Source organism: Hibiscus syriacus, unplaced genomic scaffold (genome assembly GCF_006381635.1).
Source record: "Hibiscus syriacus cultivar Baekdansim isolate YM2019G1 unplaced genomic scaffold, ASM638163v2 tig00117034_pilon, whole genome shotgun sequence".
Lineage (NCBI taxonomy): Eukaryota > Viridiplantae > Streptophyta > Magnoliopsida > Malvales > Malvaceae > Hibiscus > Hibiscus syriacus.
Genome location: NW_024063533.1, coordinates 9,906,831 through 9,919,857, shown reverse-complemented (window position 1 = coordinate 9,919,857; position 13,027 = coordinate 9,906,831). Strand labels below are relative to the sequence as shown.

Sequence of the window (13,027 nt, the reverse complement as noted above, 5' to 3'; positions counted from 1 at the left end):
TGCTTTCTCTACTTTGTGATTCCTCCACAAGACCTTAACCAATGGAATAGTCTTGTTCCTTAGTTGTTTAACTTCGTGAGCTAATATTTGAACAGATTCTTCCTCATAAGTTAAATCTGGTCGGACTTCAATTTCTTCAGGAGTCACAATGTGAGATGGATCAGATCTATATTTCCTAAGCATTAAGACATGAAAAACATTGTGTATCTTTTCCATTTCAGGTGGCAAAAATAACTGATATGCTACTGATCCTACCCTCTTAGTAATCTCATACGGTCCAATGAACCGAGGACTCAACTTTCCTTTACGTCCAAACCTCAATATTTTCTTCCACGGAGACACTTTCAAGAACACTTTATCTCTGACTTGAAATTCAATTTCTTTCCTTTTTAAATCAGTATACAATTTCTGTCTATCAGTTGTAGCTTTCAGATTATTTTGAATTACTTGAACTTTCTCTTCTGTATTCTGATTCAACTCAGGACCAATAACTTCTTGATCCTTAAGTTCATACCAGTTCAAGGGAGTACGACATCTTCTTCCGTATAGAGCTTCATAGGGAGCCATTTTGATGCTTGACTGATAACTATTGTTGTACGCTAATTCAGCAAGTGGTAAATACGTTTCCCACGATCCTTTGTATTCAATAACACAAGCTCTTAGCATATCCTCCAGAATTTGAATAGTTCGCTCGGATTGACCATCGGTTTGAGGATGAAATGCTGTACTGAAGTTTAACCGAGTTCCCAATGCTCTATGTAATGACTTCCAAAACCGTGATGTGAATCTAGGATCCCGATCAGAAACTATGGAAATAGGTACACCATGCAACCGTATAATCTCTCTAATATACAATTCAGCATACCTATCCATGGAGAAATCAGTTCGTACTGGAATAAAATGGGCTGACTTAGTCAATCTATCCACGATTACCCAGATTGAATCCTTTTTGTTCAGAGTTAAAGGCAAACCCGTCACAAAATCCATCGTTATGTTTTCCCATTTCCATTGAGGAATTGAAATTGGTTGTAACAATCCTGACGAAACTTGATGTTCAGCTTTGACTTGTTGACAAGTCAAACACTTTGATACAAATTTCGAAATGTCTTTCTTCATTCCCGGCCACCAATATCGACTCTTAAGATCCATATACATTTTGTTCCCTCCCGGATGTATTGTCAATGGACTACAATGAGCTTCCGTTAACAAATCATTCTTTAATTCATCATCATCCGGAGTTACTAATCTTTCTTGATAATACAAGTTCTCATCAGACTTAATCTCATAATCCGTACCCTCTCCATTCTTTATCTGTTGTATCCTCTTTAAACACTTTTCATCTTTAACTTGCAATTCTTTAATTCGATTTAGCCAAACGGGCTTGACTGTCAATTCTGCACAAATTGCACCATCTTCTCTTAACGATAATCTAGCATCAAGAGTTCGCAAAGCTGCAAACGTCTTTCGACTCAAATCATCAGCTACCACATTTGCCTTTCCAGGATGGAAATCAATCACCACATCATAATCCTTGAGAAATTCCACCCATCTTCTTTGTCTTAAATTCAACTCTTTCTGAGTCATCAAGTATTTTAAGCTCTTATGATCCGTATACAAGTAGCACTTTTCACCATACAAGTAGTGACGCCAGATCTTTAAAGCAAACACTACTGCCGCCATCTCTAGGTCGTGTGTTGGATAATTTTCTCGTGCGGTTTTAGTTGTCTCGAAGCATAGGCTACCACTTTGCCTTCTTGCATTAATACGCATCCCAAACCACTATGAGACGCATCACTATACACTATAAAGTTCTTTCCAGACTCGGGTTGAACTAACACTAGAGCTTCTGTAAGAATCTTCTTTAACTTTTCAAAACTCTCTTGACATTCTTGAGTCCAAACAAATTTTACTTCCTTTTTCAACAGTTTAGTCATGGGTAATGCTATAATCGAAAAGTTTTTAACAAACCTTCGATAATAACCAGCTAACCCCAGAAAACTTCTAACTTCCGATACATTCTTTGGAACTTTCCACTCCAGAATAGCTTTAATCTTTTGGGGATCCACTCGAACTCCTTCTGCAGAAATTACATGTCCAAGGAATGCCACTTCATTCAACCAGAATTCACATTTAGAGAATTTAGCATAAAGCTTCTTATCTCGTAAAATCTGTAAAACAATCTGTAAGTGTGAACTATGCTCTTCTTCTGACTTTGAATATATTAAAATATCATCAATAAACACCACAGCAAACTGATCCAAATACGGTTGGAAAATTATGTTCATTAAATCCATAAAAGCAGCTGGTGTATTCGTAACTCCAAACGGCATCACGATAAATTCATAATGACCATATCTTGTTCTAAACGTCGTTTTTGAAATGTCTTTTTCTTGAATCTTTAATTGATGATAACCCGAACGTAGATCAATTTTTGAGAACACTGAAGCTTCCTTTAATTGATCAAATAAATCGTCGATTCGGGGAAGTGGATACTTGTTCTTGATGGTCACTTTGTTGAGTTATCTGTAATCGATACAAAGACGCATTGATCCATCTTTCTTCTTAACAAATAGAACTGGAGCTCCCCAAGGTGATACACTTGGTCTAATAAACCCTTTGTCCAATAACTCCTTTAATTGAATCTTTAATTCTTGTAATTCCTTTGGAGTCATTCTGTATGGTGCCATTGCAATGGGCGTTGTTCCTGGTATTATCTCAATCTGGAATTCTACCTCTCTGTCAGGAGGTAAACCTAGCAACTCTGCAGGAAATACATCGAGAAACTCTCTGACTATAGGAATCTCTTAAATCCCTTTCTCTTTGGTTCTAACATCCCGTACATTAGAAATAAATCCTTGACATCCCTGTAGCAGTAACTTCTTTGCATTCATCACTGAAATCACACTTGCTAATGGATTCCATCTTTCACTAAATACAATAACTTTTATTCCTTCGGAACTTCTCAATGTCACTCTTTTCAATCTACAGTCGACATCAGCGTAATAACGATATAACCAATCCATCCCCAGTATCACTTCGAATTCGTTAAAAGGTAATTCCATCAGATTAGCAGGAAATTCAATTCCCTGAATCCGTATGGGACACCCTCAGCTCACCATATTTACCTGAGCACTGTGCCCTAGTGGATTCGTCATTATTACTTCATTACTAGTAGTTTCTAAAGGAATGTTCAATTCTCTTACTAACGTACTAGTAATATATGAATATGTAGACCCTGGATCAATCAATACAATAACACCTTTGTCAAACAATAGAAAGGTACCTGTTATAATATCTGGGTCATCACAATCATCATTGGTCTTGAGGTTGTACACTCGAGCAGTGGAGTGTATCTCCTGTTGAGCAGAAGATTCTGACTGACTTCTTCCTCTGCCTCTACGTCTTCCCCTCTGGGTTACAGAAACAGACCTCTCTGGCTGTACAGATTCACTGGTTGACATTAGACAATCTTGAACGAAATGTCCGGCGTCTCCACATCTAAAGCAGACTCCAGAAATCATTCGATATACCCCTAAATGATTCTTTCCACAATGTGGGAATTGTCTGGCTTGACTCTGATTAGTTCTCCCAGCTCCAGATTCCACTGACTGAGTTTGTCTACCTCTCATTTGATTTGTTCCTCTAGCAGAGGATGCCATTGATTCTGATCTAACCTGGGGTCGAAAACCAGCATCGTTTCCCCTTTTTAATGGTGCGGAACTTGAAGAAACACCCGTTCTTTTGACTGTCTGAGCTCTTGAATTTTCAAACCTCTCGTTCTGAGCTCTTTCCAGAGCCTTGGCACGGTTAACTACTTCTTGAAATGATGATAAATTCAAGACAATCAACATTTCCTTTAACCGAGGATGTAAACCCTCTACGAACCACTCACAAGCATCCTTTTCAGTAGGAACTAGCTCGACAGTAAAGCGGCTCAATTTATTGAATTCACACTCGTACTCATACACAGTGTGATTCCATTGCTTCAAATTTATGAACTCTTGCTTCATTTGACGAACAAATTGATCTCTAATGTACTTATGCTTGAATTCTTCTAAAAATAATGACCAAGTTACTTGGGCATTAGATATCCTCAATGAAACATTGGTCCACCAGATCCTTGCTTGTCCTCTCAACAAGGAAATTACTCCATCCAGCTTCTCAGCATCGGAACAATGAAGTCCCGTAAGCATGACTTTCATGTCATTAAGATAAAGGTCCGCAATAACAGGACCTTCATTGGCTTCCCCTTTAAACTCTAGAGCTCCTAATCCCTTTAACTCTTTCGCAACATTCATTTTTGGAGTTGAAGTAACAGGAGGTTGGAAACGCGTCAATACCGCATCTAACGTTATAAAGAATATATCTTGATCATTGACAGGCATTCCAGAGGATGTCTGTTATTCACTCTGCCTGGCCAGGGCAGGTGAATTACTGCTTTCAGCGGGTCTATCATCTCCCACTTCATTTCTATATCTACTTTGTCCGGACATCTATAAAAATACAACCATATAGTTCTATTAGCAAAACAACATACTTACTATTCCATTAGATCAGGAGTTTCCACTATTTTGTTGGCATGTATACCTTATAAGATACTCTAGACTTCGGTTTATGCCGAGAATCGACTAAACCGTAGCTCTGATACCATTAAATGTAACACCCTTAACTCATATCCGACCCGAATACAAGTCTGAGGTGTAACATTGACTTTTCAAACTTTGACTCTTAAAGAAAATCCCGGGAATTTTTAAAACTTTCATTAAAACAAAATACTTTAATTTATATAAGATCGTAAAATACAAAATCGATCAGAATATTTGTAATTAACACTTATTACATGCCAACACTCTATACATAACCAAGTACATACTTTGTCAATTACTTCTGATCTGATCTCTTAATAGTATTGTTGTCCGTGCTACTTCTATTTCCACTTTTCCTGATTCTTGGTGAGGTAATAAATGAATATGCAACAATAACTTATGAATGTTCATACTTACAATTGGATCATGACATTTCAATATGCATGTATCTATCGCACGATAACATAAAATGCACATACGAAACTTACCTTCTTGTATCACTTTCACTGTAAATCGGTATTTCAATTGCATAGCCCATGTATATTATTGAGATTAGAGGTATGTGAGTGCATTGAGGTTGTTCACTAATGCTGTCACCACAGCTCGTATCTATTCCCTCATGGGGCACCGAACCTTAGTTCAGTATTCGTCCCATAGGACTCCTACATCCCGAAGGACTACGTCCCGAAGGACTATTATACCCTCGACTCTTGGCATGCCAATTACACCTATAATTCTCATATCGTATACTATGGGCATTATTCTTATATTTCATATGTTCATGTACTCATATCATTTCTCTTGTGATCATGTATCTCATATCACTTCATATCATGTTCTCATATCACATGTCATATCACATATCATATCACATGAACATATATATATCTTATGCATGTATCACAATAATTATCATGTATGCATGTTCACAACTACTGTATTATAAAAATCAACATAGGGATTAGACTTATCACAAGTCTTATTCCATTATAATATACATATAGTATGCACTCACCTTAGCTTTGCTTTGATTAAATTCTAATCCTTTGATCGTTCCGGAATAAGCTTACTTTTAGTATCTACATAATCGCACATGGATCTATATCAGTATTATAACTAATATACTCTAATGATTCACTCTTTAGACTAAGAGAAAAGTCAATTTCATCTTTTAATGAAGGTATGCATCGATGCACTACTGATGCATCGGTGCATAAAAGGTATTCGATATAGTATTATTACTGGGATGCATCGATGCACTCCTTATGCATCGATGCACCAATTGCATTCGATGTTTTTATTTTAAAAGAGTGCATCGATGCACTACCAATGCATCGATGCACATTCATACAATTTCTGGGTTTTAACCTTGATGCATCGATGCACCATGAATGTGCATCGGTGCACTCTGCCCGGAATCCTCTTTTTGAACCCGAAAGTTCATTCATTTGGATTAAATCCTTCATGTTTAATCCCCTTTTTCATTCTTAACTCTAGTACACATCCTTAAACCAATTTATACTCATTTATTTCATCTTAAACCTTCAAATCCTATCCTTCATATGTAATTCAAGAATTACATTAATAAATCAACATGTTTGAATTCCGTTTTTAACACTTCGTATATCTTAACTAGATTGATGACAAGTCAAATATAACTTTCAATTCTAGTTATGAACTCTATTCCAAGATTTCATTTAAGAACTTCAAATCTTAAATCTCTCCTAACTCAATCATCCTTTGATGTTAAGATAACTTAAGCTTTCCTTAAGCTTAGTTATCATCTAATAATCAAAACCCAATATTAAATTTAACAAGAAACTCAATAATCAGAAATCTTACCTTTGCTTTGGTTCACACGTACATGGAAGAAAGAAGAAGAAGATAACTCTGGAAGGCTTTGGTGTTCTCTTCTTTTCATCCCACTTGTACTCATATATATCCTTATCCCTTCTTTAATTAATTTTCCTTGCAAATGGCTCTTTTTCCCTTCCATTCCTTCTTCCTTTCAATTCAATCCTACACAATTATTTACATATAAATCTTTATACTATTCATTCATTCTATTTTAATCACCAAAATCTGAAACTTTCCAATTTAGTCACTAACCCGGTATTGAGGATGTTACACAACGTGTGAACAATTTTTATGATATTAGTAACAGTATGGGCTAATATGAGAAAAATAATAAAATTAGGTCTTTATTTGGACGAAAAAGTAGAAGAATCAAATTGAGAAAATAGTATAGTGTAGGATCAAATCATGCATTAATTTTAAACCAAGTTAAAAGTTGAAAGTTTTGTTAGCAATTAGAAAAACAGATACAAGCATCATAACACAACACATTCACCATTATAGACCAATATGACAATTTCAGTCCTCAGAAATTTCTGTAAAAAATTCATAGACTAGAATTTAAGGTTAAGAACTTGACCCAATGGCTGATGGTTTGTAGGTAACTTTTCAATGGTGGAAGGACTGAATTGTTTGGATGCAGACTCCTCCCTTAAGGCAGTTAAAGCAGCTTTTCTTCTTTGCTTCTGTTCTTGCCACTTCCTCAGCTGATCCTCTGCTGTTGCTCTGGCTTTCTCCGCTGCCTCCGCCCTTGTAGCCGCTTGCTCTGCCCGGTTCCAGAACAACCCGATTTTCGTCATTGCAACTTTCAGTTCCTTCTTCAAAGCCTCAACTTCATTCATGCTTGCCGACTCTGTGGTTAACTTATTGAAATCATCTGCCGTAGACCTTGAAGTTTCATCTGACTTCTTAGCTTTTCGAATCAAAGAGTTGTACTCTTCGATTGAAATCGTTATGTGATCAACACACTTATCTCTTTGCTCTTCAATGTGTGAAATTTCAACTTGATCATCCTTTTCTCTTCTCCTAACTTCATCCGTCTCAATCTGTAGCTTCTCTAAATCACTTTTTAGAGCTTCAACATTACAGTTCAGGTTCTTTGCCTCTTGCTTAGCATTTTCAAGTTCAAGTTCTAATCGTTTAAGTTCCGTTTCCAACTCTGCGATGTAAAACGCTTGATCCGATATCTTTCTTTTCTTGAACTCCAAGTCATGCGATATTTGGTTCAGATCAATTCCATTCTCCGTTGAACCAAGCACATTAGTTACCTGCTCCAATTTTGCCTGCAATGAACCGATATACGCGCTCTTCGCTACGAGCTGATTCTCGAGTTCTTGTATCGTTCCCAACTGTTTTCTCAGATCTTCCATCTCTTCTTGTGCTTGAAATACCGTTGCCTTGAATGCCTCCATTTCAGCATCTTTCTCACATACAATCCTGCACTTCTCATCTTCAGCTTTCGTAGCAGCAAGCTTCGAAATATGAGTCGCATCGTGAACCTCCGCAATGCGGCCTAAAAGCTCTTGAGACCTTTCCTTCTCCATTTTAGCAGAGGTTTCCATCATTTCTGCTTGTGTAATTGCCTTGAGCTCTAAGTCTTTTGCAGCAGCAAGTTGAGATTCCATATTAACTATATCAGCTTGTGTAATCTTCAGCTCCATTAAAACACACGAAAGCTGCTCGCGGATCTTCACCGATTCGGACAACTGATCTACCATCCCTTTCATCTTCGATTCGAGTTCGTCGATCCGATCCTTGACTTCATTGCGTTCCTGTATATATCTGTCCCTCTCAATCTCGGAGTTCTTTAGTAGTACAGAAAGTTGCTGTGTTGTTTTCTTGTAGTGTTCCAGTTGACGAAGAACCTCCATGTACGCAGAGTCCTTTTCTATGCCTTCAACCCCTTTCTCTTTTTCCACATCTGACTGACAAAAGAAAAGGAAACATATAAGAATTCGCATATAATTTAAATATTTTCTTATCTCTAAGTTCACTCGAACTTTAACTGTAGATAGAAATAGATCGGAGGGCTCATTTAAATTTTTATATAATTTAAATTATACCTTCACGGATGAAAACAAATTCATTATAAAAATAAATAATGATTACAAAATGTTCAAATATCCAATAAAATCAAAAACTAGATCATGTGATCAAATCATATCTCATTTCTATATTCTTTTTTATCCATTAACCCAATGTTTTATTAAACTTTTCATGCATCCCTACAAAACTAATTTCTTAAGAATTGCATCTCTCTCGTCATTTTAAAGGCTAAAGCTTAATCTATATTTAGACAAGCAAATATTGGATCACAAAGTAACCTTATTCCATAATACTTCTTAACTAATATAAATACTTTGATATTAAATAAATTTAATATTATATCTAAATCCAACTTAATTATCAATTATAATTTGAATCCATATAAAACATCTTTCCTTAAAATAAATTTCGTCAGAACATTGTCCTTTAAGTTTTTAACAATTTTAATTTTTATGTAAATTAAATATTTGATGAAGCATTGTTGTATCGATTGAAAATTATTTCCTCTGTCCTTACTGTAAGATCTTTTTGCATGTATCTAATTTTACTAACATAATTAATAACTACTTATGATCTTATCATCACGAGTCTCAAACCATAATTTTGGTACACTAGTTAGAATTTTGTAAGCGAAAAAATAATTCTGGTAATGAGTCGCACACAATTAATGTGGTTCAACCATGATTGCTTACCTCAAATGATGATGAGAGAGAGAAACACTATAAAACATAAAAATTACAAAGAGCTCAAACATCCGGTAAAACAGAACACAAAACGTTGAACCTAAAACAAATACCATTTATATGCTCCATGGCGTTTAAAGACATGAAATTCACTTTTGTCCATAAACTTTATGTTCAACCAAGCTCTTACTACATCCTTTCAAAATTAATCTCTCGAACAGTTATAATTAGTACATCGCTCTCATATTTCTAAATGTTAAAATTACTCTATATTTATAAAGTCAGATATTTATTCATCAAAAAATTTTATTTCATACGACTTTTTATCTAATATAATTATTTTTTATTAAATAAACTTAATGTTGTGCCCAAATCTAACTTGATTACTAATTAAAATTTGATTAAATACATAAAAAATCTCACATTGTCACAAATTTCGTTAGAGCATTACTCTTTAATAACTTTAACTTTTACGTAAATCAAATATTTGTTGAAGCATCGTTAGATTAATTAAAAATTATTCCTTCACAATTGAAAACTTATTACAACAAAACTCTTATTGCGTATTTCTAATCTTGCTAACTCATGCCACATCAATAAATTCTTTTAAAACTGAACAACTACGTATTACTATATCATCACGAGTTCTAATCTATAACCATTTTACCATTCGTTAAAGATTTATAAATGCGAAGATAATCATTGTAAGATCACCATGAAATAAATTCTACACAAAAATAATATTTAGTATTGTTTGATTATGATTATATACCTCCACAAATTAAAGAAATATTAATTATAAAATATAAAGATTTCAAAAAAAAATTAAACATCAATCCCTAAACTCGAAACAAATCTTGTTTCTATGTTTCTTAGTGTTCAAATATATTGAATTCCTCTTTATCCGGTGTTTTACCAAGCACTTTCTAGTTTCTACATCCTACACAACTCAATTATTAAAAAGAGATCGCATAAATATTATATCCTAATCATATTTGTCTCTCCGATACTTCTGAAATTAAGACATATTATATATTTATAGAGTGAAATATTTAATGATAAAAAACTTTATTCCATAATACTTTTCAACTAATTAAATATTTGGGTAAAATACACAAATGGTCCATCGACTATAGGTTTCTATTTTGTTGAGTCCTTTGACTATTAAAAGTTACGAAACGGTCCTTTGATTATAGAGCATTACTTTGTTGAGTCCCCTGACTATTAAAAGTTACAAAATGGTCACTCTATTATTCATATGTTCAAAACTAGTCCTTTTCTGTTAAAAAATTTACGACAATCTGAGTTGGACATTAACCTGCTAACTGTGATATAATAAAATATGATTTTAAAATCTCAAACGACTATCATTTCTCAATCAACAAATTAACGTCCAGCTCAAATTGTCATAAATTGTTTAATGAAAAATGACGAATTTAAAATATGTGAATAGTCATGTGACCATTTTATAACTTTTAATAGTCGAGGGACTCAAAAAAATACAGTTGGAGATCATTTTGTAACTTTTAATAGTTAGGAGACTAGATAAATCGTCATCCTATAGTCGTGGACCATTTGTGTACTTTACCCTAAATATTTACTAATTAAATAAATTTAATTAAAAAATTATATTAAAATCATATTTAATTAATTATTAAAATAATACATAATAATAACCATTCAAAACTTACATGGCTGCCGCTCGATCGGTATCTCAAGTGGCTACTTTTATGGCCAAATAAAGATATTGCAACTTGAACAGGTTCAATAGGTTTGGTATCAATCTCACCCATTTGCTCTCCAAAATGCCCAAACAACTGTTCCCAGCAAAAAACTATAGACCATAAAACATTGAAAGGGGTCTGCAAGAAATCCGAATCCAACAAATTGAAGATTGCGGTATGATATCAAATACGAAATCCAACAAATACTTGTATGCATCGATTCACAGATACCAAAGCAGTAGATAAAGTATATGGATCCATTTACAGAAGTATAGTTTGGATCAAATTCATTAATTCGTATGCAAATTTCACAAGGAAAATGGATCAAAAGCATAGACAATCTGAATTGCAATTCTTTAAAAGAAAATCCACAAAAGAAGTAGAGACTTTCCCAACAATTTCTAATTAGAAAAGCATTGGAAAAGGGAAATACCAGGGAATAGTGGAAACTGATTTGTAAAGGAAACGCCCAAGGGAAGAATGGTTTTGAAAAGAGTGGAGGACTTTCTTAGAAGAAATCATTGTGACGGCGAAAACAAAGCCGGCGATTTTTGTCTCAGTTGATACGGTTTACAATGTTGCGATATCGATGAATTCTCGAGCTTTCTTGTAACCATCGACAAATCGGGATCCACATAACCCTACTTTTTTCCCCCCTGAAAATCCATTTTTGGGGGGAAATTCCCGGTCACTCTGGATTTAAATAACGGTCTAATAGCAAAATAGTGGTCATTGCGTACGAAATTACTATCGTTGAATATAATGGTGTGAAGCAGAATCATACCGATAGTAATGGATCATGGCCGCAAATTAACGGGTAGTAGTTAATCACGGTAATAGCAGACCGTTATTTCACTATTTTAATTTTTTTAATCAACTTTTTTTATAAATTGTTTTTTAGAAAAAAGTCACGACTGTGATACTCACAATAATCGTAATTGTGTCAGTTATATCTACAATCACGATAAACGTAATGTAACCGAAAATACGATCGCAATTGTAATTTAAAGGATAAATCTACAGTGCAAGTCACATATTGCAACACACCACTAAAACGACATAGCGAAACATATCACAAGCAAATTTTGTCTTACGTAAATATTAAAAAAAGGAAGGATTTATTTAAAATTAATCATTTATTAAAATTTAATTATAATTTTAATAGAATTATAAATAAATTATATTTTTTAAAATAATAATTAATTTAAGTAATTTAATTTGTTTATAATTAATATTTTTAAGTTATATAAGTTAGAACTAGTCATCAGCATTAATCATTGCTAACGACCACCTTCACTCGCCGTGGAAAATCAATTGCTACAACATCCAACGCTTCAGTTCGTCAGAAAATCAACTGCTTCTGCTATTTTTAATAAAAAACTGCGTAAACTACACGTTTAGTACCTAAATTATTACTTTTGTTTTGTTTTAGTACCTCAACTTTCAATTTTTTCAAAATCATACATAACGCTTACTTTTATTTTATTTTAATACCATATCGTTAAAAAGTTAATGGAACATCTGACGACGTGGTATTTTTTTATTTGGGTAAACTATATAGTTCATCACTCAACTATCTTTTCACTCTTATTTTGATCATTAAAGATTAAAATTTTTGAATTTAATCATTAAACTTTTGAATTGCTTCTATTTCGATTCTCTCGAACTATATTATTATTATTATTATTAGTATGACATGATAAATTAATCAATATTTAATATCTAATAAGTTTTAAACTAAAAATAAAAATTTATAATTTTAATTTAACCCTTAATCCCCAAACCCAAATCATCAATCCAAGCCCTCCGACCATCACATAAGAATCCCTTGAAAAATCATTTTCGAACCGGAAACAAATGAACACAGAGAAACAAATGAACACAGAGAAACAAATTTAAGTGTCAAGATACATCGACCATCATCACATTCACAAAGACAAATTAAGAAAAATGTAAACATTGCTCAATACTCATAATTGAAACAAAAAAAGCTCAAAATGTTTTTTATATAAAAACAAAAACAATAATAAAAGGGAAAGCACATGAAGTGGATGAGAAGGAAGTTTCCATCCATTCTTTCTCATTTCCTCTTAAAATATTGCAGTTTCAGAAAAAGTAAAACTAGAATAAAGAA

General features: G+C 33.8%; 1 protein-coding gene across 1 annotated transcript; it reads right to left on the bottom strand.

The window, feature by feature from the left end:
• Window positions 1-6,978: 6,978 nt before the first annotated feature.
• Window positions 6,979-11,534, bottom strand: LOC120196489 (putative WEB family protein At4g17210). Its single transcript, XM_039198295.1, has 3 exons — window positions 11,327-11,534; window positions 10,861-11,003; window positions 6,979-8,365 (listed from the first exon to the last, which is right to left on the bottom strand). Exons 2-3 carry the CDS (start codon window positions 10,960-10,962, stop codon window positions 6,995-6,997), a joined length of 1,473 nt encoding a protein of 490 aa, XP_039054226.1. The 5' UTR covers window positions 10,963-11,003; window positions 11,327-11,534; the 3' UTR covers window positions 6,979-6,994.
• Between the last annotated feature and the right edge of the window lie 1,493 nt (window positions 11,535-13,027).